The sequence below is a fragment of the Ahaetulla prasina genome, chromosome 4 (assembly GCF_028640845.1).
Source record: "Ahaetulla prasina isolate Xishuangbanna chromosome 4, ASM2864084v1, whole genome shotgun sequence".
NCBI classification, from domain to species: Eukaryota; Metazoa; Chordata; class Lepidosauria; order Squamata; family Colubridae; genus Ahaetulla; species Ahaetulla prasina.
The window spans coordinates 80265938-80293813 of NC_080542.1; the positions used below are offsets into that span (position 1 = coordinate 80265938).

The following is a 27876-nucleotide window of genomic DNA, read 5'->3' on the forward strand; positions in this document are numbered from 1 at the left end:
GAGAGCTACCTCCTCCTTCTCCAAATGCGATTGCGTCAGAGACCAGAGATTCTGTGGTCTCTCTTCCTTCCAACAATCCTGTCTCAGGTCTGGCAGCTCCTCCAGAAGCTTAGATTCCTCCTAACTTAGCTTCTCTTATCTCAGAGGCCATTTGCCAGGGCATTGCCCAGGTTTTCAACAGAGATCTTCCCTGGAAGTTTCTTCTGTGAACTGCCTCAGCCACACCCACGGGTCCCATGAAGTGGAGGATTCAGCAGCACAGCGTGACCATGCTAATTTCCTCAGTTCGGATCAGCCGTCCTTTATTGGGCTTTTCAGGCCTCAGGTTTTCCGATCCCTGCTATACAAGGCTCAAACTTCTATCTGGCTTAGCAATCCTATTTCTACTTCTGAATCCAATCTGTTGTGTCTCGTCCGATCTCACCACAGCCGGGGTCTTCTTATCTGCTTCCGAACATGGAGGAATGTCCTAGTATGCCTCCCGGCCCCAGCCCTGGCTCCATGCCCAGACAGGCTGAAGAGGAGGAAACACCTCCAGCCCCCAGCTCTGGCTCCATGCCCAGGCAAATGGAGCAACTAGACCTCTCCCCCTCCTCCACAGCATGTGAGCCTGAGGGAGGTCAATTACCAACAGCTGCCGACTGGAGTGACCCTCACGTCAGAAGACTTGATAGGCGGAGGCAACAGAAGGAAGGGAGGGGCAGGCCTGGATAAGTGCTGAGTCATGGAGCCACACCCCATGGCCTATATAAAGGATCTGCTTTCTGGCATTCTCTGAGTCAGGCAAAGTCTAAACATATCTTGCTGAAGTCACTTTCTGGTCTCCTGCCTGCCCTGAGGACTTTGCTAGGACTTTGGCAGAGCTGCAGAGGCACGCCTGATTCGGATTTCCCTGACCCGGCCGTCAGCGGAGGAGTGGGACACGACACAATCCTTCTGGTTTGAACCAAACTACTTCTCTTTTCGCAGAACCTCCTGTGCAGACAGAGATGATTCCTGCTCCCAGACTGTTTTCTGATGTGGTGCAAACAGTGGACTGTGCTTGGCTCTGGTCCCCTGCCCAATGGGTTCAATAAACACTTGTATAACCTTGCTTCGGATCTTTCTGATCTTGAGACTGTCAGGTATGGCCTCTCCCTCGAATTTCGCTCTGTTCCCCCGAGGGTTTTCATCCAATGTCCTGTCTCTCGAGATAGGGACAAGCGTGTTCTGGTGGAATCAGCTATTAAACACCTCTTGGATATTAGAGCCATTCAGTTGGTTCCACCAGAGCAGCGCAGATGGGGGTTCTATTCCCGACTGTTTCTGGTGCGGAAGGCCTTGGGGGGATGGAGGGCAATTTTAGACCTTAAGTCCTTGAACTATTGTCTATCATCGGTTCAAAATCCAGTCCTTCCAGACTACTCCCCAGAAAGATCCTTGAGCGGGATCTCCTTTCTTCTGTTTATTTAACAGACACCTATCTCCATGTCCCAATTCAACCCGACCATTACAATTTCCTCTGTTATGCTGGCAGACATTACCAATATCGTGCCCTGCCCTTTGGCTTTTCCTCTGCCCCAAGGGTCTTTACTAAGCTCATGGCTGTCCTGATTGGGCACATACGTTCTCTCCCTATCCACGTTCTTTTTTATTTGGATGACATCCTTATTCTCCCACGATCAGCTGAGTTAGCTCAGGGGGATTTGGCCACTGTTCTTCAAATTTTACAAGCTCATGGTTTTTTGATTAACTGGCACAAGTCACCTGACCCGTCTCCTACATTTGGGAGCTGTAATAGATACAGTGACTTCAGAAGTCTTTCTTTCTCCTGAGCATCAGTCTAGTCTAGTGGAGTTGGCGGGCCATTGCCGGAGGAAGTATTTTGTTTTTCTTCCTTCTTGGGGTTGTCCAGTTTGCTGGGGAAGATGGTTTCTTCCTTTGGCATCATCCCGTGATCTCGCCTTGACAGCAGGGAGCTTCAATGGTTCCTCCTCCCATTTCAACAGTCCCACAGGAGCACTTCTTTGACCATAGTCCCCTTGTCATCAGCGGTCATCAACTCCCTAGCTTGGTGAATGAGCCCAGCAATATCCAAGAGCAGTAAGTTCCGAGAGCTTCAGCAACTGGTTCTCACCACCGACGCAAGCTTGCCCAGCTGGGGAGCTCATCTCGGTCCCCATTTGGCTCAAGGCCAGTGGTCTCAGCTGAAACAGAGACAGAACATCAAATGGCTAGAGCTTCAAGCTATTCACCTGGCTCTTCTACGCTTCAGCGACTTAGTTCAGGATCACAATGTGCTGGTTTTGACGGACAATGTCAGCCAAAGATGAGAGATGGATGGAGAGCCAGCCATTCTGAATCTGATCGAACACTAGTAAGGTCTTACATTCAGACCTATCTAGTGGCGATAAGAGCGACAAAATGTGAGTATTTTTCCGCTCTTATTGCATTGGCAGATAACCGCCCAGCCGCCCTGTTTGGGGTGACCCACTCCCTCCTTCATCAGGAGGCGCGGAAGGACCTCTTACAAGGGCGTGCTGAGGATTTTGGACAATATCTGCACGATAAAATCGCTCAGATCCGGGTTGGTTTGGACGCAGACTGGGTAGATTCGGACGGGATGATGGAGGTAGGTCTTGAGAACATTATTTGGGAAGAGTTCGATACTGTGGCATCCGAGGACACGGACAGGATACTGGGGAGGCTGAATGCTACACATGTTTATTGGACCCGTGTCCCTCCTGGTTGGTACTGGCCACACAGGAGGTTACACGAGGCTGGCTACAGGGAATTGTCAACGCTTCCTTGATGGAGGGTGTCTTCCCTACCGCCTTGAAAGAGGCAGTGGTGAGGCCCCTCCTCAGGAAGCCCTCCCTGGACCCAGCTGTTTTATCGAACTATCGTCCTGTCTCCAACCTTCGTTTTGTGGTGAAAGTTGTCGAGAGTGTGGTGGCGCGTCAGTTCCCCCAGTACCTGGATGAAACTGTCTATCTGGACCCGTTCCAGTCCAGCTTCAGGCCCGGGTACAGCACGGAGACGACTTTGGTCGCGTTGGTTGATGATCTCTGAGGGCTCAGGACAGGGGTTGTTCCTCTGCCCTGGTCTTATTAGATCTCTCAGTGGCTTTTGATACCATTGACCATGATATCTTGCTGCAACGGCTGGGGGGTTTAGGAGTGGGGGGCACCGTTTTTCAGTGGTTCTCCTCCTATCTCTCTGACCGGCCGCAGACGGTGTTGGCAGGAGGGCAGAGATGGCCGCGAGGCACCTCATGTGTGGGGTGCCACAGGGGTCAGTTCTCTCGCCTTTTCTGTTCAACATCTATATGAAGCTGCTGGGTGAGATCATTTGTGGTTTTGGAGTGCAATGCCATCTGTATGCTGGTGACACTCAGCTGTATATCTCCACCCCTAACCACCCCAACGAAGCCATCGAAGTGATGTCCCGGTGTCTAGAGGCCGTGCGGGTCTGGATGGGGAAGAACAGGCTTCGACTCAATCCTTCCAAGACCAAGTGGCTGTGGATGCCGGCATTCCGGTACAGCCAGCTGATTCCATCGCTGACTGTTGGGGGCGAGTCTTTGGCCCCCAGGGAGAGGGTCCACAATCTAGGTGTCCTCCTGGATGTACAGTTGTCGTTAGAAGAGCATATGACGACTGTTGCCAGGGGAGCTTTTTATCAGGTTCGCCTGATACGCCAGTTGCGTCCCTTCCTAGACCGGGATTCCTTATGGACGGTCACTCACGCCCTCGTCACTTCCCGTCTGGACTACTGTAACGCTCACTACATGGGGCTCCCCTTGAAGAGCACCTAGAGGCTCCAGCTGGTCCAGAACGCGGCCGTGCGGGTAATAGAGGGAGCAACTCGAGGCACAGTTCTCTCCTCTCCTGCACAGGCTGCATTGGCTTCCGGTGGTCTACCGAGTGCAATTCAAGATGTTGGTTACCACCTTTTAAGCGCTCCGTGGCATAGGACCGGGTTATTTACAGGACCGTCTGCTGCCACCAATAGCCTCCCATAGACTTGTGCGCTCCCATAGGGAGGGCCTCCTCAGGGTGCCGTCAGTCAAACAATGTTGACTGGCGACCCCGAGGGGGAGGGCCTTCTCTGTGGGGGCACCTGCCCTCTGGAATGAGCTGCCTCCAGGGATACGACAACTCTCTGACCTCCGGACCTTCCGTTGCGAGCTGAAGACTTTCTTGTTTTCCCGCGCAGGGCTCGCTTAAAGTAATTTTAATTAGGGGTTATTAATGGTTTTATTATAGTTTTAAAGTTTTGTTTTTGGCCTTTAATTGAATCAGATTTTTAAAAGTGCTTTAATTTTTGTAACTATGTTTTTTATTTTGGCTATAAACCGCCCTGAGTCCTTCGGGAGAAGGGCGGTATATAAATCTAATTAATAAATGAATCTAATTAATAAAGCATACGTGAACAGGCCAGTGGGTACTCACTCTCGAACCCTCATGGAGGAGGCCCTGAAGTTGGGCCTATGGGCAGAGGGTCACTTGTCCTCTCTGCGGGCTGCCCACATTTCAGGAGCAGCCAATGTTCGAGCCAATTACCTCAGTAGATCTCCAGTGGACCAAACAGAATGGAATCTTCTCCCCCTCCTCTTCGAGGAAATAATGAACTGCTTTGGCCTTCCTGAGTAGGTCTATTTGGGTCTCAAGCCAACCATCAGGTCGCACGCTTTTATGCCAGGTTTCCAACCCCAGGAGCGGAGGCAGTGGACACCCTAAGGAGCGCCTGGCCTCCACATTTTCTTCTCTATGCCTTTCTTCCCTTGCCCCTCATCACCAGGGTCATCAGGAAGCTACTGGACAAATGAGTGGAGTTCATCCTCATCGCTCCTCACTGGCCCAGGAGGGCATGGTTTGCGGATTTGGTGTCTCTGTCAGTGTGAACCCTGGAGGATTCCTGATTCCAGAATATCTCTCCTTCAAGGGGCGCTAGTTCATCTGGAACCCCACCTCTTACGGTTAACTGTCTGGATATTTTAAGTAAGACTAACCTTTCCTCCAGGGTAATCAAGACTACCAATTGCATTTATGAAGCTACTTGGCAATCATTTTCCTCCTGGTGCAGGAGCCACAGACTCACGCCTACTTCTGTCTCCGTTTCACAGTTCCTGGAATTCTTGCAGGATGGGCCTCAGGCATCAGGTGGCTGCCATTTCATCAATCTTAGCATGTGGTTCTACTAAGTCTATCGCTAGGGATCCTGTGATCCGGAATTTTTTGAAGGGAGCCACTAACCTTCGCCCTCCAGTGGTGCACCGGTTCCCAACTTGGGATCTCAACAAAGTTTTATCTGCCTTGACCAGAGCTCCATTTGAGCCATTGAGGGAGGTGGGCCTTTGATTTCTTTTTCTTAAGATCTCCTTTCTTATTGCTATCACCTTGGCTCGTCACATCTCAGAAATGGCCTCGCTGTCCATTCATAAGGATCTCTGCATATTCCACAATGATAGAGTGGTCCTGCGCATGGACCTTATCTTCCTCCTGAAGGTAAACTCTCTTTTTCATAGGTCGCAGGAGCTGGTGCTTCTGAACTTTTGCCCCTCTCCGGTCTACTGCCTTGAGAGAGTCTGTAGAGCCCTCAAGATTTACATTTTCTTCACGTCTTCCTTTCGTCGAACTGAGACTCTCTTTGTCACCTTTCACCCGGCTTCCATGGGCTCCAAGTTCTCTGCACCATCATTGGGATGGTGGATCAGAGCCGCCATCTCCACGGCTTATGAGGTTCAAGCATTGCCGGCACCTCGTAACATCATGGCTCACTCTACCAGAAGTGCGGCCCACCTCCGCTGCATAGGCAACTCAAGCATCCTTAGAGGAAGTATGCAAGGCTGCTATCTGGTCCTCCCTGACGCCATTCATTCAGCATTATCGTCTGGATTCCTATGCTTCAACTGATGCTGCCTTCAGCAGATGCATGTTACAGGGAATCCACATGGATCGGGGTACGATGGGCCTCAGTGCTCCCTCCTGATAGGACAACAGGCTTTGGTATGTCCCAGGCCTGACTGCCGTTCCCACCAAGCAGGAGAATGGGCGTTGTTCTTACCTGATACACCCTTACTCTGTATAGGAGGGAAGGGCAGTCAGCCGCACTCTGGCTGGTCGGCCTGGGGGCATCGGGGAGGGTGGCCACTAATTTTTTCTCATTTCAGATATGACACATCAATCTGCATCAAGGTCATCACCAATAAACTGGAGTCATGCAGGAAGAGGCGGGACTTTAAAATCAGCAGACTCAGTCCTATTGGCTGACAGACAGAGTCTACCCATGCCTGACTGTCTTTCCCTCCTATACAGAGAAAGGGCATATCAAGTAAGAACAATGGCCATTTTCTTCTTGTTTGATGTGGTAACTAGTGTATTCAGTCTTTATTTGGTGGCATATATTTTTGTATCGGCTTTTAAAGTTAGCTACATAGTCAATTTTGTATTTTCTTCAGAGGGATTTTTTTTTTTGATTGGAGCTTTCTTATTAATATGGGTAATTTGTTTTTCTTGGTTTTGGTGGTGATTAGTGATACATATAGTTTAATAACTCTATTGACTTTGAGCAAGAAAATATTATAATGGTCTTCGGCAGTGTTACAGTCAGAGAATTGAATTTGCCAATCAAGAGATGAGAGGTCTATGAGATCATAGTTGGCTTTTCTGAAATTGTAGTTGGGTATCCCATTATTATGGTGATTTTTGTAAGGGCATATATTGAGACAAAAGTCAATCATGCTGTGGTCACTGTTGGAAAAAGGTTCTTTTATTTGTAGTCCATAAACTGAGTTTAAGCTATTGCAGAAGATGAGGTCGAGGCAGTTGTTGAATATAGTGTTTCTAGTTACTAGTTGAGCTAGACCTAGATTAGTAACAGCATTATATAGGGTTGTATGGATGGGTTCAGTTGTACATTCATTTATTGTCCAATTAATAAGAGGTAGGTTGAGGTCACCCAGAAAGATGAGAGGGTATGGGCAAGAGGCTACCCATGTTAGTAGTTTAGTTAACTTGTTCGCATGTGCGATGTCGTAGTTGGGGGCTCTGTAACATAGTAAAAAGCAAAGTGTGGTGTTTAAGGACAGTTTGCAGATGATACTTTCTGGAATAACAAGGTCATGTGCAACTTGAATATTTTTTAGGTTTAGTGACTTTTTGTAGAAGATAGCTACACCACCTTTGCGGGTTTCGGGATCAGGCCAATAAACATGGTATTTTCTTACTGTGATAATGGAGTCAGGCAAGGATGAGTTTAGCCATGTTTCACAAACAAATATAATGTCAAATGTCAGACATGGCAATTAAGTTGTCAAATTTTGGCAAACAAGATGGAAATAGATGGAGAAATGTAGGATATGCTTGTAGGAAATTGGCTATCCGTTTGTTTATTTTCAGACAGGTGTGGTGGGCATATTTGGTACATAAATGGCATTTCTTGAATACATCATATTTGTTGATAGATTCATTATATTTATAGCAAGTGCTGGAGTCGTTGGGGTCCTCGTTGATATCTTTCATTTGTGGGTGTTTGGTGGTGGATTTTTTGGAGTTTTTGCCTGGCATGGTCAATGATCAGTCAATGTTTGACAAAATTAATTAGTCAGTATCAATAATAAATCAATATATAGCAAATAATCAGTAAACTAATTAATGTCAATAACTAATCAATAACTAATTTTTCTATATGATAGTCAATTGATCAATGCTTCACTACTCATAGTAATTACAGTTATACAATAAATCAGTAATTAAAGTTACTCTTATCAGTTAAACTAATATATTAGTTTACTGGACAATTAATCAAGTACTATCAATGCATTACATTAATATATAGATCAGAAATCAGTGAGTCAGTGTCAGGGGTATCAGGTATTTTTGTAGCAAAAGTCTTGCCTTGGTGCTGGGGATGAAACTCTGCCTTGATTTTGTGGTGGGAAGATGATCCAATGATCTGGTGATCTCTCTCACACGCTGGGGATCTCTCTCACATGCTGGGATCTCTCCTTTGTTTTTCCATAGAGCCACGTGGTTTGTATTTTGTTTTAATGGCATCTGGGTCAATAATGAAATGTTTTTTGTTTTGGCTTTTGAAGTTTTCTTATTTGTTTGAATTTCTAGCCAGATTGTTTCCTGGTGAAGTAGAGGATATTAGTAGAGTTTTTGAGGTAGTTGAGAACTTTTGGTCAGAGGCATCAGGTATTTTTGTTGCAGAAGACTTGCCTTGGTGCTGGGATGAAGCTTTGCCTTTGATTTTGCGGTGGGTAGATGATCCAATGACCAGGCGATCTCTCTCATACTGGTGATTTCTCTCACACGCTGGGATTTCCCTCACACGCTGGGGATCTTTCTCTTTCAAGCAACTAATCACCGAAAACCTTGGTGCTGGGGATGAAGCTCTGCCTTTATTTTGCCGGGGGGGGGGGAGATGATCCAATGTTATGGCATAGCCATTATTACATAGTAATAATGTAGTAATAATAAACAATGGTATTATATAGCCATTAGATTTGCATAGTCATGAGTTGGGAAATTTTGATTTAGTGATTTTGAAATTCTATTTTTAAACAAAAGGCAAAAAATCATTTGCTTTGTAGTAGTGTGCTTTAGAGATTGGAGATGGAAAATTTGAACTTTGTTATGAAGTTTTAAAAAATGGAGCTCTTCTTTTACAGTGTGTAGTTGAACAATGTGCAAGAATCCTGAAAAACGGTTAAATTAGAATTAACACATCAGGGAATTTAGTCTCAGGAAAGAATCGTATCTTCAGGATAAGGTAGTTCATTTACATTATGGCAATAAAGTTAATTATAAAATATAAGCTCTGGAGGAAATTTTTTTTCACTGAGTTTTCACATTATCCCTACATGGAATTGGCATGCATTTTGAATTACTACACCCTTCAATATGCTTGTGTGAGAAACACATTCTTCGGCTCAGTCTTTGTTAACAGTAATAGCTCATACCTGACATTCCCCAACCGCACCAACAACGACCTAACACATATAGATTTCACTGAAGAAAATGTTGAAAAAATTCTTTGCAAATTGAAACCATCCCTATCTATAGGACCTGATGGACTATGTGCATACTTCTTAAAAAAGCTTTCCACTAATATAGCAGAACCCCTAAGCATAATCTTTGGAAAAGCCTTCACGACCAGTTCCCTTCCCAAACTTTGGTCATTAGCCATGGTCATCCCTGTCTTCAAAAAAGGAGACCCCGGCTTAGTTGAAAATTACAGAGCAATCTGTCTATGCTGCATCACCTGTAAAGTTATGGAATCTATCATCAACCAATCCATTACCCTCCACCTAGAAACAGACAATCTACTCTCTAATAAACAATTTGGTTTCAGAAAAAAATTATCATGTAACTTACAACTTCTTCACTGCAAAAACATATGGACTACAAATCTTGATCAAGGCAAAACAATAGATGCAATTTACATAGACTTCTGTAAAGCTTTTGACTCAGTGGTACATGACAAACTTCTCCTAAAACTAAAATCCTACAGCATCTCCGGACCCCTCCACAATTGGATAACAGCTTTCCTGTCAAACAGACAACAAGTGGTCAAAGTAGAAAGTGCCCTATCAAATTCTGTTCCTGTCAATAGCGGCGTTCCCCAAGGCAGTGTTCTTGGACTAACACTCTTCATATTATACATTAATGATCTCTGTGACCATATTAAAAGTAATTGTGTTCTCTTCGCTGATGATGTCAAAATATTTAACACTACCAACAATACAGCTACCCTTCAAAAAGACCTTGACTTTGTGTCAGAATGGTCAAAAACTTGGCAACTCCAAATCTCAACCGGCAAATGCTCTGTCTTACACATTGGAAAAAAGAATCTAAACACTAAATACAAACTCGATGGACATTACCTTACAGACGACCCCCACCCTGTTAAAGTCCTTGGAGTTTTCATATCCAATGATCTAAGTGCCAAAACCCACTGCAACTACATCGCAAAAAATGCTTTAAGAGTTGTAAACTTAATCTTATGTAGCTTCTTCTCCAGAAACACTACACTACTAACCAGTGCTTATAAAATATTTGCTAAACCAATTCTTGAATACATCTCACCTGTCTGGAACCCATACCACATTTCAGACATCAATACAATTGAACGTGTCCAGAAATATTTTACAAGAAGAGTTCTCCACTCCTCTGAATACAACAAAATACTTTATGCCACCAGACTTGAAATCTTGGGTTTAGAAAATTTAGAACTCCGCTGCCTTCGATAGGACCTGTGTTTAACTCATAGAATCATCTATTGCAATGTCCTTCCTGTTGAAGACTATTTCAGCTTCAATCACAATAATACAAGAGCAAACAATAGATTTAAACTTAATGTTAACCGCTTCAATCTTGATTGCAGAAAATATGACTTCTGTAACAAAGGTATTAATACTTGGAACACACTACCTGACTCTGTGGTCTCTTCTCAAAATCCCCAAAGCTTTAACCAAAAACTGTCTACTATTGACTGCACCCCATTCCTAAGAGGTCTGTAAGGGGCATGCATAAGAGCACAAACGTGCCTACTGTTCCTATCCTATTGTTTCCTTTCATTATATCCAATTAATATAGTTATTACATACTTATGCTGATATATATGCTTATATATTATATAGTTATTTTCATGCTTATGCTTATATATACTGTGTGACAAAATAAATAAATAAAATTTAAAAAGTATGAAAACAGCTACAGGCAGAAGGGCTAATGGTTCTTATACATATACTATTGTATATCTTAAAATAAATATCTTTAGAGCAAATTCTGTTAAATATTTATGTAAGCATTGTTTAGAATGGTTGTGATAGTGTTCTGCATTTTTTTCAATGCACATTATGTTCTGTTTGTCAGCCCTGGAAACCATATTAGACTTTAGGTTTCCAGACGCTGCCACATTTTTCCCCTGAGGGGAAGAAGGGGGGCTGAGGGGTATGGTAACATTCTTCAGATGGTCAAGGTTGGATGGGGTTCACATCTGCAGGAAGAGTGGCAAGAAGATATTCGAATGGACTGGGAGAACGTGGGACCATGTGACCATCAAAGGGGTCAGGGGGGTGGGACTCTTGGGGTTTGTATAACTGGGGAAAAGAATCCGGAACTTCAGTTTTGGAATTGCACTCATCGTGTGCCAGTCTCCTCATGCTAGTAAAGAACTCTGGAAAAGAAATGTCTCTGAGTTTCTTTTACGCAGAAGAGGTATTTCTGGAACCTTGACATTATTCCAAAACTGATAACTTTCTTTTGCTAACGGTACCCTCTCCTCCTCTCAGAGGGGGCCCGTTAGAGGGGTGCTGGGCCCCAGTCTCCACAACCTCCACAGCGGTGCAAAGACCCAGTGAAGATGGAAGAGCAGCAAGTTGAAAGCGTAGAAGGAGCACCGGAACATGAATCTGACGATTTAATTGAAGTCACCTATTTCCCATCGGAGGAGGGGACTCGAAGCCCCGAAGTGGTAGAGCCTGCTTGTCAGCTTGGAGCACGGCCCAAGGACTCTGATTCATGGGTAAGCTGCCAGTCGGGAGAAAACATTTCCCCGGGGCGGAATGGAGAGCCCCCTCCCTCTTCTCAACCTCACTGGAGGACAGTAAAACCTGGAGAATCGGGAGAGTCACTGGATTGGGACCTGAGAAACCCCCTGAAATCCCAGTCCCTATTAGACCTCCCTGAAACTTTTGAGCGTCTGGAAGTGAGGCCCCGCATAAGCTCAGTCCACCTACCTCGAGAGCCTTTAGCTCAGCCTAAATTCACCTTCCCTCCCGCCAGAGAGAGAGAAATTACTGAAGCTCGAAGCCGTTCCGATGAACGCAGACAACCCTCCCTTCCCTCTTTCGGACGGCAGGGAGTTCAGGCAGCACCAGGAGCTTGGGGGAAATCGCAACTCCCCCCTCCAATTGACATTTCCCGCCAACAGAGGCCTACGCTGCCTCCAGCAGCTTCTATTCCTCCTGGTTGGGCGTTTTATCCTGGACAAGGGTGGATCCAATACCAATGGCAACCAGCCAGTTCAGCACCTTTCTTTCCTGGGGCCCCCACACCGATGTTTGTTTCATCAGCGGAAGCATTTCAAGAACTTCCTTCTCAGCAGCCAGGGGGAATTCCACCCCCCTTTACAGCTCAACAACCAGCCACAACAGCAACGGCCCCGCCCCTGCAAATCCCTCTTCAGCCGCAAGCAGGCCAGCTAAACCCCCCTGCACCCGCTCCCCCAACCCCTCCCCCTTTCAAACCAACCTTTGATGGGAATCCACACCACCTGGCTTACTTTCTCAGCAGAATTGAGGCTTACGTTGAACAATATAGACATCAATACCCATCAGAAAGAAGCCTAATCAACGCCATCTCAGATGGTATGAATGTGGGGCTAGCCTCAGAGTGGATAGCTCAGCTATACAATGAACATGCACCAGAACTAAACAATGTTCAGGGATTTATAGCGCTGCTTCGCAACCGGTTTCAAGATGATGACCTAATTGCAGAATGTGAAACCTCCTTAAAAACAATGAAACAAGGCAACAAGCCACTAAAACAATTTGTATGGGATTTCAGAAGAGTTGCTGGCAATCTTAGACATTGGCCAGAAATAATTATTCTCCACTACTTCAAAGACGCGATTGATCAAAACATCAGAAAAGCCTGCTCCACCAGAGGAATCCCAGAACAACTTAATGCCTGGTACAACGTGTCCATCGCTCTGGACAGAGAATTCAACCCCCTCCAAAGCCAACCACCAACTACAACTCCACAACGACCACCTACAAGATCCTCTCTCTCAAGACCAACCCCACCCTCCACCTTTCAACCTTCAACAATAATCAAATGCTACCGTTGTGGAAAACTAGGACATCGAGCGTCAGTTTGCCTAGCCCCAACACCCCTCCCACAGTATCGGCTACCAACTGCTACCCGACCACGCAACCCCTCGAAGAATCCTAATACCAGTCGCTTTGCGAGACAAGCCATAGACCTTCCTACTGACCTTCCGTCATCTGATTCACCTCCCGACGACTCAAACCAAGCAGAAAACGACCCAATGGTGAGTGCACCTATTCCTCCTTTTGCCATCAAAGTAAATTTAATAATTCCAGGGGTAGGCGCCAAAAAAGTTTTAGACGCTATTGTGGACACAGGATGCACCAGATGCTTAATTTCAACCTCCACAGTCGCCCAACTCCGTATAAAAACATTTCCCTTGAAACACCCAATTAAATTCCACCAAGTAGATGGAACCTTGATTGGTGGCGTTCCAACAACCCAAATCACACAACTGGTTCGCTTAGAAATTGGTGCCCATCATGAACTTATAAGATTCATAGTAATTCCCAAAATGTCAGAATCCATCATCCTGGGTTTAGCTTGGTTGGACAAATGGGAACCCACAATCAAATGGGAGGATGGATTCAGGAAAATTATATGGACTTTCGGACCCTTAGACCCAATACACCCCCCCAGAAGAAAAACCTTATCCAAAATGACCACCAGAGGGAACCAACAACCACCATATCCAAGCCGTCTCCTAATGAACCCCGCATCCCTAAAGCATATATGGATTTATCAGACGTTTTTAGCGAGGATGAATGTAACCTCTTACCCCCCCACCGGCAAACTGATTGCGCAATTGAATTGCACCCAGGGGCAAAGTTACCGAAACCCAAAATGTACTCAATGACACCAGCAGAAATGTCTGAACTAAGAAAATACATTGACACTAACCTAGCCAGAGGGTTCATTGAACCAGCAAAATCACCTGTAGCTGCTCCTGTGCTATTTAAACAAAAGAAAGATGGTTCGCTTAGATTATGTATTGACTTCAAAAATATCAATGCGATTTGCATACAAAACACATACCCTTTACCACTTATGCACAATTTGTTGAACCACCTATCAAAAGGAAAAATTTTCACCAGATTGGATTTAAGGGAAGCCTATTACCGGGTCCGCATCAAGGAGGGTGATGAATGGAAAACGGCTTTCAACTGCCCCTTGGGTAGTTTCCAATACCGTGTCATGCCCTTTGGCCTCCAAGGGGCTCCAGCTGTTTTTATGCAACTAATTAATGAAACCCTGCACCCCCATCTCTACAATGGGGTTCTTGTCTACTTAGATGATATTCTTATCTACACAGACAATATGGAACAACACATCAAATTGGTCAGACAAGTTCTTAAAAAGCTCCTAGCCGCCAAGCTATATGTCAAACTTTCCAAATGCGAATTCCATAAGGAATCCCTGGACTACCTAGGTTACCGGATATCAAACAAAGGTATCGAAATGGACCCAGCCAAAGTAAAAGCAGTGTTGGACTGGCAACCGCCACGCACACATAAGCAACTTCAAAGTTTCTTGGGATTCGCAAATTTTACATAAATTCATTCCTTCTTTCATGAAGTAGCTCTACCATTAACAGAATTACTAAAAACTGGGCCATTACCTGCCAAACCCAAACTTAACCAACCCCTACCTTGGACAATGGACTGCCAACGTTCCTTTGAACACCTGAAACGCCTCTTCTCGATGGAACCGATTCTTCAACACCCGGATCCAAATAAACCTTTTGTGGTCCAAGCTGATGCAAGTGATGTAGCAGTAGCCGCTGTCTTATTACAACGGAATACCGAGAACAACCTTATGCCCTGCGCGTACGTATCTAAAAAACTGACCGACACTGAACGCAGATGGGCAGTTTGGGAAAAAGAAGCCTTTGCAGTACGTTGGGCACTCCTCTCCTGGAGACACTTCCTTGAAGGGGCAAAGGAACCGTTCGAGGTGTGGACGGACCACAAAAACCTCGAATATTTAAAAAAAAACCGAAAGCTTTCTCCCAAACAAGTTCGATGGGCTCAGTTTTTCAAGCGCTTCCATTTCACCCTCAAATACATCCCAGGCGACCAAAACCTACTGGCTGACGCCCTATCTAGGAAACCACAATTTGATAGCAAACGCGAAGAGGTGAGACATGCGATGATCCCCGATAGCGAACCGGCTAGCCAAGCACTTACTCGACCGCGATCACGCTGCAGTACTAACATCCCACCAAATAAACTGCTAGCGGACTTAAAATCAGCACTCACTGACGATGCTTGGTTTAAAGAAAACTTGCCAGACCTCACCTTGAGGGATGGGATACCCTGGAAGGGCACCAAAATTTATGTACCCGTCGCTATGCGGTTGCCAATACTACAGAGAAGCCACGACTCTCGCCTAGGAGGTCACTTTGGATTTTTAAAAACTCTCCACTTGGCTAGAAGACAATTCTGGTGGCCGAAAATGAAATCAGATGTCGAAGACTATGTCAGGAGCTGTGCTACCTGTGCCACCATGAAGTCCAGACCAGGGAAACCCCCTGGACTCCTACAACCCGTAGCCGAACCCACCAGACCCTGGGAAGAGATTGCCATGGATTTTATTGTTGAACTCCCACCTAGTGGAGGAAATACAGTGATATGGACCGTAGTGGACTTGTTCTCTAAACAGGCCCACTTCACTGCGTGCAGCGGATTGCCATCGGCTAGAAAATTAGCAAAGCTCTTCCTCAAACACATCTACAGACTGCATGGAGTCCCTAAAGGATAATATCCGACAGGGTGTTCAATTCACAGCCAAGTTCTGGAGAGAGTTCCTACGGTCCATTGGGTCGTCTCAAGGACTTAGTTCTGGATTCCATCCGAGACTAACGGAGTGGCTGAAAATTAAATTTGATGGTGGAACAATACATACGGTGTTACGTAAATTACCAACAAGAAAACTGGTCCGACTTGTTACCATTTGCAGAGGTTGCATATAATAATGCCGTACACAGCAGCACGGGTTAACCCTTTTCAAGTAACCAGCAGCATGGACTTGGTTCCAATGCCTGAACTCCTGCAACCCCACTTCGGTTTCCCTAACGGACTGGATGAATTCGTTGAAGAAAGGTTGGGAAAACACAAAAAAGGCCTTAGCTGTGACAGCTCGAAATTACAAAGCCCAAGCTGACAAACACCGTTCCCTTCAACCCCCTTTTCGCATTGGAGATAAAGTCTTTTTGTCTACTAAGTATCTAAGATTAAGGATACCCAGCAGAAAATTCGGTCCAAAATTTTTGGGTCCTTTCCCCATTGTAAAAACTATTAATCCCGTTACCGTCCAACTCAAGCTCCCTCGAATGTTGGGGAAAATACACCTGGTATTCCATACCAGCTTATTAAAACCTGCTAGACAGTCTGGTCTGAGACCTCAACCTGCCGCTCCCCCACCACCCTTGATAATCCAAGGTGAAACCCACTATGAAATCAAGAAAATCCTTGACTCTAGACTATATAGAGGTCAATTACAATATTTAGTCCACTGGAAGGGATATCCATTATCTGAATCTACTTGGGTCAAAAGTTGGAAAGTAAATGCGGACAATTTGATTAAACAATTTCACGACACTTTCCCTGACAAACCTAAGAAACCTCTTGGAGAGGGGGGGGGTAGAAGGGAAGTGTGGACCACTGACACTCTTCTTTATCGACTCTTTGTTTTCTTTCCTAGGATATAGCTTCTTTTCCAAGAGGGGACGCCTGTCAGGCCTGGAAACCATATTAGACTTTAGGTTTCCAGACGCTGCCACATTTTTCCCCTGAGGGGAAGAAGGGGGGCTGAGGGGTATGGTAACATTCTTCAGACGGTCAAGGTCGGATGGGGTTCACATCTGCAGGAAGAGTGGCAAGAAGATATTCAAATGGACTGGGAGAACGTGGGACCATGTGACCATCAAAGGGGTCAGGGGGGTGGGACTCTTGGGGTTTGTATAACTGGGGAAAAGAATCCGGAACTTCAGTTTTGGAATTGCACTCATCGTGTGCCAGTCTCCTCATGCTAGTAAAGAACTCTGGAAAAGAAATGTCTCTGAGTTTCTTTTACGCAGAAGAGGTATTTCTGGAACCTTGACACTGTTTTTGCTTCATTACAGGTTGGAACAGTGACTGAACTGCTGAATGATTTTTCCCCATCTGGACCAATTAAAAGCATGTATCCTTTGACGTTTGTTCAATTAAAGCAGGTAAAAGTTGATCCCTTCATAGACTTTTTAATTCACAATTTGGCCAGTTTATTAAATTATGTATGCCATGTCAAATTATTTACTCATTTTTAATTTACCTTTTAAATTAGTGGAGGAGTTGGGCTATTCTATTCTCTGTTATACTTTTTAGAAGAAATGTACAACATTTTAGGAAGTTTGTGCTATTTGCATATTCTGCACTATTAATGGAGAACTTGAGTTTCTACTCTGATACTGAATTCTTAAGAAGTGAAATGTATCAGAAAGGGAGTGGTGACTAGTGTGGGTGGCATAAGATAAATGTGAGAGCTATAAATAGAAATGGTGATTGAATAAAAGTACTCTAGATTAGTCAGGGATTTTGATTTGAACTTAGTAAATGAGTTATGAGGATGGAGCAATAAATCTAATTATAGAGGTAATGTTTTAAAGATAGAAGAAGTAAAAATTTGAAAAACTTTCTCTGCAATAGTGTCAGGAGTTGGAAAATAATGAAGAGAGGAAAAGAATTAGAGATTTGCATTAAAATATTGAACAACTTTTTATAGAATCAAAAAATGGAAGATTTATGTGAATAGAGATTTGAAGTTTACTCCCTCCTATTGCTGACCCCTATTTATTATATAAAATTTTGTATTAAAATATTCACGTATATAAACACAAATACAACTTGAAATGGACAATAATGTGCACAACTTTACACAGAATAAATAATTATATATGCCCAGGGACATTACAAAATTTTAAATTACATTTTTACTCAACATTGGTTTTGCTCAAACACAATTTAAGCATTTATTTGTGCTTATTTGTGACACACCTTCACTAAAATTAGGTAAAATATTTTTTTCTTAGTTTGACTACCTTTTTTCAATATTCTTTTAATAGAGTGATAAATAGTACAGTCATATAAAATAATGCTGAAGATCCTCAAACTGAAAATGACTACAATGTCAGAATCTCTATATAAGGAATTTGCCAAAATACGAATATCTTTAATTACTACTGAAGAATTTTTTTACTAATTAAACAATTAAATGCTGTAAATAGTCTCCAAATTTTGTAGACAGTTATATTGGTTAAATGTTTAGCTTATTTTTGGTCTAATTTCAACTTCTGCAAATATCAGAATTTAGTTATCACCATGTAGTTGTCAGGTTGCCTCTGATTATATTTAGGAAAGAATATACCTTGACTTCATTTGAAAATAAAGAAAAGTACTGAATATAAATTGCACACATATAACACAAATAGAGTGAAGCTTGGAGTGGAGGCTGACAGTAGTTCTTATCCCTCCTAGTGTCCAAATTATAAATAAGTCTCACCACTTCTTGGATTCCAAGAGAATGGTTGGCATAGAAAGAGAATACTTGTCCAACATTCATTTAAGGAAAATGTTTTGTTGGAATAACAAATCCAAATATTACCCAAGCTTGTTTCTAAAAGCTTACCAACCCAGATTTTAATGCCCTGTTTCCCCCAAATTAAGACATCCCCTGATAATAAGCCCAGTTGGACTTTTGAGTGCATGGCAATAAGGCCAAGCACTTATTTCAAGGCTCAAAAAATATAAGATAGGGTCTTATTTTCAGGGAAACATGTCCAGTTCAACTTGTAGAAGATGAGCAGGAATTCTAATAACTTTTTGCAATGTTCTGGATAGTGAAATTGCATAATTCATCCCCACCTCTGAGATCTTAGCTACTACTATTTTAATATTTGTTGTGAAAGCCTTCTAAAATAGCAATAGCAATTGCACTTAGACTTATAGTCACAGTGCTTTACAGCCCTCTCTAAGCAGTTTACAGGTTCAGTATATTGCCCCCAACAAACTGGGTCCTCATTTTTCTGATCTTGGAAGGATAGAAGGCTGAGTCAACCTTGATCCTTGTGAGATTTGAACTGCCAAACTGCAGGCAGCCAGCAATCAGCAGAAGTAGCCTGCAGTACTACAGTCTAATCACTGCACCTACGACTCTTCTGCTTCATTAAATATTCTAAATGCTTAAATACTTCAATGTTCTATGATGACTTCTCTAATAGCAAAATAAAACTTTTTAGGTGTTTTGCTAATACCATAAAATTGGGATTGGCAGGATTAATTTCTAGTTAGTACTAAAAACAATAATCTCATTTTAAAACATTCATTTAAATCTAGTTCTTATTAGTGAGAGTAGAATTGTGGTAATAGAATTGTGGTAATAGAGGGAAAATAGTTTCTAGATAGATGGAAAATTCTGGAGTTGGCAAAAAAGGCAGTATAGAAATTGTACAAAGATTAAACAAGTAAACAACAGATTTACCCAATATACATTCCTATGTTTCACATAAGGATTTTTATGTCGCAGAAGGAAAATCTTGTTTCTGGGCCCCTGATTAAAAATTAAATTCTAAAAAATCTAGAGGAGTAAGCAGGAAATATTTAGTATGTTTATCTGTAAAGAATAAGTAACAAATTAGGTTAGGGACCACCTTATTTATAGGAATTTTATCAGAATCTGAGGACTATTGAAAACACTAGCCAGTCAATTTCTGTGGAGATTCTTAGTCATTCAGGAAACCCAGAAAGTCCAGTTGCCTCTTGAAAAAGCACTTTTGGAATAGCCAGTCAATTATTTGTAGACCATTAGCAAACCATTTCATTCTACGTCTCCTTCAACAATGTTCCCTAGCCCTATACCTACTGAGTAGTAAGAGATTTAATCCTACTTTTATTTAAACATGCCGATTGTTGAATTTATTTGTGTTGACTGCAATATCAAACTTAGGGATGCTTGATTTGACATTCTTCCTCTTCTGTCATCTTTCTTATACTTCATGCCATCCTCTATCAAAATTAACAAATATTTTCCAAATGATGGAAAATGTACACTAGTTCCAAGTACACTAATTCAATTCAGAGGATATGCTGATAAGAACCATAAATCTATGTATTTCCACACTTTTAATCTAATTATTAAATGTTTTATATTGCATAATGATTTTCCAAACTCTCCTCAACAGTTCTGGTCCAACTAACTTATTTGTTTGTAATACTTACAAGAGAAGTACCAATGTAGGTACATAGCAACCAAAGTCCCATTTCCCCCCCAACCATTTCTTGCTAAGTACATGAAGATAATGGTGACTCTTAAATACCAAATACTTGATTTAGTTTTAAACCTTGAAACTCCTATATTTTCTGCAGAGTGTCTGTAAAAAATAAGTTTAGTTTGAGCCCCATTTGTGCTTTCCAGTTGCAATTGTGAGATGGCTATATAAATTGATATAAATGTAGCTACATTATAAAAATGCAATGCTTGCTTAAAATAATTTTCAATGTTTGTCTTTATTTTGTTCTTCAAGTATTTTGGATACGCATTATACAGAACGAAGTTACCAAGAAACTGTAGTAAGGACATTCTTTCTTCATTTGATGGCATTCGTGATCGGGCCTACATCTCTGTGGATGGGGTAAAGCACCATATCACAACTGCTTTCTTGTGGTTATAGCTATGATTACATCCATCCATCCATCCGTATCTACCTGTCTGTCTGTCTGTCTGTCTGTCTATCTATCTATCTATCTATCTATCTATCTATCTATCTATCTATCTATCTATCTATCTATCTATCTATTATCTATTTATTATTCTCTGAGGGATTATCCTGTCTCCTATATGTAATGTAATAATAATTATACAAAAAGAATGACAAATAAGTACTGTTTTCTAAGTAAGATCAGTTCTGTAATGCTTGGTGAAAGCTGTTTATTTCCAGATATGGTCACTGAAGGATAAATGTGCTTATATTGTTATTTGTACATACTTTAATTTTATAGTGGTTTGTTAACAATGTTAACACTGTTCTTAACTTCATTTTGCTCTATTAAACGAAGTCCAAGATTCATTGGCTGCTTCTTCATTTTATGTAGTGAAGTCTCCTTGTAGAAATGTATTAAAATAGTTTCTTAGAAATATGCCAGTACTGTGGATTAGTATAAATCCAGATGGATGGGTCTTACAATTCTACTGTCACAATAATTTCTGTTTATTTTTCATTGCTAAGGATCCTAGATTTATAACTGCAAAATACTAAAATAGTGTATCAAGGTATTCCTCCTTTAGGGCACCTATGGAAAATAATGCCTGACAATATATTGTACTCATAAAATAAATGGCAGTAAACTTAAATTGTTTACTTATCAATTTCATAGGCAATTGTGTTCTGAATGATCTGTTCTGATTGTTTCCTAAAACTTAGAAGGAATGCATTGAAATGCATATTTTCTGAGATGATGCTGAGCCAAAGCCATGTGTGCTCTTACGTCAGTGTTTTAACTAAAGATACATGAAAAAGATTCTATCATTTAACATTGTGCTGGTGATGAGAGGAGCAAGGAAGTGATGGATTGATTTAGACTGTATTTGATTTCAAATATGGTTATGTAACTTTGGCTGGCAATAAGTTTGAAATTGATTTGAACAGTGATTATAAGTATTATTATCAAAGCAGATTGTTATACTACACTATGTTTTCTCTGACATTAAAAAACAGTCAATGGAAGGAGAAAAGAAAGAGGATGTGATCTTGGCAAGTGTTCATTATCCTTCAATCCTGGTTGAGATCGTTATGTTTGGAATTCTTTTGCCCCTCCAAAAAAATTTCTTCTTTTAATCCCTGGCTTTAATCCCTAACTATTGTTGCTGAAAATTGTGGTACTGTTTCTCATCAATTTGAAGCAGAAGCTAAAAGTGTAGTCAAATACTACAGTAGAGTTAATAGATTTTTTAAAGAACTAAGAACCTCCCAAATCATCACTGTTCTATCTATGTACCATATTTTTTGGCGTATAAGACACATCAGAGTAGAAGATGGACCTTAGTTTTGGGGAGGAAAATAAGAAAAAAGCTGATTGGAAGGTGGATCGCCTCCCGGAATACCCCCAATCAGCTGTTCCCAGAGGTGAATTTTAGCAACAGGTTCGCTGGTTGTGAGCTCTGTGCCTTGCTTTTTGTTCTGCCTCTGAAACGTCCGAAACTTTGTTTCAGAAAAAACTGTTTTCTGCCTCTGAAAGCCTCCAAACAGAGCTTCAGAAAAAAAAAGCCTGTGAAACTTGGTTTCAGAGGCTTTTTTTCTGAAGTTCTGTTTCTAAGACTTTTTTTCTGAAGCTTCGTTTCTGAAGCTTTTTTTCTGAAGTTTTGTTTCTGAGACTTTTTTTCTGAAGCTCCATTTTAGAGGCTTTTTTTAGCCTCTGAAACCTCAGTTTGAGAGGCTGGGCGGGGCTACATCTTTTTTTGGGTGGGAAAAGGTGTGTCTTATATTCCCAAAAATACGGTAGTTCTTTTATTTCCCAAAAATGTTAAATATGAGCCCAATAATCTAAAGATTTCCATCCTTTTTTAATCGAGGAATGGTAGAATATACTGCCGTGTTTCCCCGAAACTAAGACAGGGTCTTATTTTCTTTTGAACCCGAAATAAGGGCTTGGCCTTATTATTGGGGAGTCTTATTATTTTGGGGGTGCAGGAGGCTCTGGGCAGCTTGCGCACTCACAGCCAGGAGTCCAACAGAGAGAGGCTCCCTTTGCATCAAGCCTCTCCACTCCTGTGGGGTGTGTATGTAGAACATGAGCGGCCTGAAGGCACCAAGCCATGCAAGTGCCCGTCCCCACCCCCCCTGCTTATGTGCCTCCCAAGCTTCACCACGTTGATGTGGGCAAAGCTGGTGAGTACCAGATCCTTGAGAAGCTCGTAGCCATGCCACCGGCACCCACCATTAGCACCTGCAGAAGCCATGGCCTGGGCCAGCTCCTCCTGCAGGGTCCAGGTCCAGCCATCACCATAGAGTGGGGTGGCTGCTGCCCCCGCTGGGGTTTTGAAGCCGCAGAGGCAAAGTTTGGGAGAGAGAAAAAAAGACTTCTGCTTGTATTGCTTTCCTTTCAAAAGCAGAAGCAGCAGAAGTCTTTCTTTCTCTCCCCCAAACTTTGCCTCTGCGGCTTCCAAACCCCAGCCAGGGCAGCGACCGCTCTGGAAATGTGCTTCCTACTCTATGGTGAAAGGCTCCCCTTTCACCAAGCAAACAGTTTTAATATTTTTTATACACCCACCATGCTTTTTTGTCAGTTATTTAAACTTTCTGACCACAGAGGGTGGGAAAATTTGAATTTCTTCAGAAGTATTCATTTTATTTAAAGAAAACAGCTGAAAGATTTTGAATTATATAAATGACTATTATAATTTTGATTCAAGTCATATGAATTAACACAGTTGGGGATAGGCATTTTCTAAAATCTCTGAAAAAGATTCAGAGATTTTAGATAATGATATAGCTTTTGTACTGTGACTTGTTTTGGGTTTAACTTTAGAATATATTGTTCATTTAGATTCCTCAGGGGATTCTTGAAAGAAGGAAATTCTTGAAATTGAACATAACTGGGAATGCAGGTGCCAATCTGGATTTGTTGATAGAAAACATGGGTCGAGTCAATTATGGACGATACAACAATGACTTCAAGGTATAGTTTCAATTGTCTTAAATATCCAGTCAACTATAAACTTGGCAGGTTATTTGAACACAAAGCAACACTTCTAATACTACTGAGTGAATATTATAGAGGTATAGTATTTAGAGGAAATAATTTGAATTTATAGTTTGAGAAGAAAAGAGAAAGTTTTGAGATACTATTGTATCCCTTTAATTAAGAAGTACTTGACTAATAGTCCAAAAATCACTGCTGTCTGGCAGATATGTGAGGATGATTTGAAATATGCACAATAAACAATTGACCAAGCCACTGACATTGTTCTAATGCAGGCAAGATGCAATACAGTGTTTTATGAAGAGGTGTCAACAGGCAGCTTCCTTTGAAAATGTGAACAGTTATTCAGATCATGTAGTTCTTACGGGCTTGCTAGAGGAGTACAGATCCTCCCTATCATCCTTTGTATTTACATTATCTAAAGTAAATTTGAAAGTATCTGTAGGTGTGTTCTTTTTGTTCTATAATCCTATTCAGAAGATTTACGGTCTGTGCCAACCCAGTTTTGATGCTGATTAATTAGTAATTTTCTCCAGCTCCTTAGTGTCTTTCAACATCAGGGAACAATATCCAGTAAGTTTGGCATAAAAGTTTGAATATCATTTATTTTACAATCAAGAGAGATTTATTTTCTCCATGTCAATCCTTTTATGGATTCCCTTTGAATTGATTTATTATTCAGAATGTTTTCATAGTTTTCATGTGTTCAACTGCTTCACTACAGGATGTGGGAACTTGCAAATTATATTGTACCGTGAAACTTAAAATGTAAAGGTGAGATCAAAATCCTAGATTAAATTTATCTTACAAAGAATCTTTAAAAATGGAGCTTTAGAGGAGATGCTCAGGTATTGACAGCTTTTATACTTGAGCTATTTCTGTTAACGTTGTAAGCTACCTTCTAAAGTAACATCTTTGGCTATTTGGATAAATAACTTAGATAGCCTGGGGTGGTTTTTAGTATATACAGTAGGATTTTTCCCAATGATTGTATCACTTAACCAAGTCTTAGAGGTGAAGTCTTTCACCTCTAATAATTGCTACCAACCTGCCTTCCATTGAGGACCTGTATACTGCACGAATCAAGAAGAGGGCCGTGAAAATATTTGCAGATCCCTCGCATCCTGGACATAAACTGTTTCAACTCCTACCCTCAAAACGACGCTATAGAGCACTGCACACCAGAACAACTAGACACAAGAACAGTTTTTTCCCGAAGGCCATCACTCTGCTAAACAAATAATTCCCTCAACACTGTCAGACTATTTACTGAATCTGCACTACTATTAATCGTTTCATAGTTCCCATCACCAATCTCTTTCCACTTATGACTGTATGACTATAACTTGTTGCTGGCAATCCTTATGATTTATATTGATATATTGATCATCAATTGTGTTGTAAATGTTGTACCTTGATGAACGTATCTTTTCTTTTATGTACACTGAGAGCATATGCCCCAAGACAAATTCCTTGTGTGTCCAATCACACTTGGCCAATAAAATTCTATTCTATTCTATTCTATTCTTCAGATAATCCCTTTTAAAATTGTTTGCACTCTTATTATGTCAAAAACATGCACCTTGAAGTGCCTCACTCAGCAGTCCAACCATTGCATTTTGTACCCATTAAGGGTTTGGACCAGGTATTGCAACTTCACAAAGAATGCGTAGTAGTTGTCCATAACCGGGTTACCATTTGGTTAACCACTATTGTTAGGTTTCCCTGTCCACGCCAGAATACAATTAATAAACCAGTTGGAATTGATAGTACGCACTACTGTTATAAAGATTTGATAATGCTTTTGACTCAAGTAATACATCCACATTACATTTCTGAGAGAGAATATGCCATTTCAGATCAAGCTATCCCCCAAATTCCCATTCCCTTGAATCCATCAACTTTTTTTTAAATTTGAATTTATATCCCACCCTTCTCTGAAGACTCAGGGCGGCTTACATTGTTTTAAGCAATAGTCTTCATCCATTTGTATATACAAATATACAATATATATACAAAGTCAACTTTTATTGCCCCCAACAATCTGGGTTCTCATTTTACCTACCTTATAAAGGATGGAAGGCTGAGTCAACCTTGGGCCTGGTGGGACTTGAACTTGCAGTAATTGCAAGCAGCTGTGTTAATAACAGACTGCTTAGTCTGTTGAGCCACCTGAGGCCCCTTACAAAAACTCCACCTTATCATTTAGTATATTAAGCCACATCTATCCCATCATAGCACTGTTCTAACCTTGCTCAGCTTTTTCTGATGCAGATACAGTATTATGAAGTAGACCTGAGTGTTATCACTTCAACATGTTAATGACAAGTAGCCTCAAATTTCTAATGAATATCTCTTTCCCAGTGAACTTATATATTTGTTAAATCACATCAGAGAAAATATGTCTTGCAGCAATCTAGCACAAAGTTTTCAGATATCAGAAATATAATCACGCATTATTTTTCTTTGAAACAATTTCCATGAATAGAAGTAGAATCATTGTGCAACATCAATCATAATTGGGTCTCAGATTAAAAAAAGATCCAAATGATATGTGACCAAAATAATCACCTATAGACTTCCAACCCCAGTAAGATTATAAGGCTATGGCTGTCCCCATCTAAATAAACTGGTTTAAAGTGATGAATTAAGTTCCCTTGCATGAATTCATGTGCCCACAATCTTTTCCATTTTAATAAATTTTGTTAAAGAGAATTCTGTAAGAATTGTGTAATATAAAAAGAACATCTTAAATGAATCAGTTGCTTACAGTTATGCAACTTTGAATGCATATTTAACTACATTGAACACTGTAAGATGAAACAAGATCAGTACCACTCCCTCTATCACATATGCCATTTATCTAAGCAAAACAGAAATCAACTGAAAAATATCAGTGTAATCTATGTTTTTCCAGAGCTCTCAAATACCTACTATTCTCATGCGTTCACCTGCATTAAATTAATTGAATCTATGTAGTCACTAGAATGAGTGCTTCCAAATAAAGCTGTAAGAGTGCAAAAAACCCAGGCAGAAGGAAAGAGAGAGAGCAGGGGGGGGGCACAGATAGAGGAAGGAGGAAGGGAAGGAGAGGGGGAGAGAGGGACTTGTAAAGCAGTAAAACTCTTCTTTGACATATTTATAATACATTTATTTTCAGGGTCTGATTGTGAATTTAACTCTTGCTCAAGATATCCTCTTTGACTGGGAAATATATCCCCTGGACATTGACAGAGCAGTGCAAGGAGGTTTCAATCATAAGATATCTGGAAAAAATGTATCAACATATGAAGGGCCAAGTGTTTATACTGGCAATTTTTCCATTCCTATTGGAATTCCAGATTTGCCTCAGGACACCTATCTCAAATTTCCAGGTTGGACAAAGGTACAATTTTTTTATTCATAAAAAGTTCGTGTACAACTTCAAAATTCATAACAGATTTAAAGTATTTTTCATCAACTTCATTTATGGGTAAAAGTGTAAAGCAGCTTAATTGGAGTATATTGACAGTATTGGGACTGTTAATTTCCAGTGCTAGGACTGAACAGCTGCTTAATAATAGAAATATTTAGTAGGTCAGCCACGAGGATTGATAAAGTTGGCAATATACAACAAAGTAATTTATCTTCAGGCTGTTATAATCAAATAAAACTAAAGTATTAGATATTACAATTATATGCTGTCCGATATTTATCTCTTGCAACTGATGGACTTGTAGATGCCTAATGACTGAATTGTGTTAATTGTGTTTAGTCAGTTAATGGATTCATGGTATTTTTAGAACTTGCCTCATGTGCAGATTAATATTGAAATTCATTATTTGCTTTCCACACATATGTTCTAGTGCCCAAGACTCGTGTCCATTTGATACATTAGTATTTAACTGCTCTCATAACATAAAAGTTATTAAAAACGTTATTTGGTCCATTATTTCTAATAATGGCTTTTCTAAGATTGATATTATCGGCACACTTTCTACCTTAACATTTCAGGCTTGTATTACATGGAAGAGTTGGCTTGATGTTGGGATTCTGACCAGTTCTGACCTAACACAATTAAGAGTCTCAAGCCATCTGGCAATAAAAATCCAGTCTTTTATTAGGAGCACCATGTCAGCATTACCTAGGTGAAGCCAACTCTGACTTCACCCCCTTCATGCCTTGCTTTTGACCATCTTTCTGCCTCCCCCCAAAGTGTGTCACCCGGGCACATTCCCCAACGAGGTAATTTTGCGGGTTATAAAAGTCACTCCCTTCCAGGCATTGCTGGTATCCATTGAGATGGCCTTGAGTTGCTCAGCCAGAATGCATCTTGTTAT

The 27876-nt window shown here is 41.5% G+C and overlaps 1 protein-coding gene across 3 annotated transcripts in view; it reads left to right on the forward strand.

Annotated features, from left to right (window-relative positions):
* GLB1 (galactosidase beta 1) overlaps positions 1-27876 on the forward strand; it is a 210845-nt gene that overhangs the window by 174722 nt on the left and 8247 nt on the right. For all 3 annotated transcript variants that reach the window (XM_058183979.1, XM_058183980.1, XM_058183978.1), the window contains 4 exons: positions 16948-17037; positions 20383-20490; positions 23402-23533; positions 26718-26942. In XM_058183979.1, coding sequence (XP_058039962.1) covers positions 16948-17037; positions 20383-20490; positions 23402-23533; positions 26718-26942 — 555 coding nt within the window. The remainder of the gene's footprint in view (positions 1-16947; positions 17038-20382; positions 20491-23401; positions 23534-26717; positions 26943-27876) is intronic.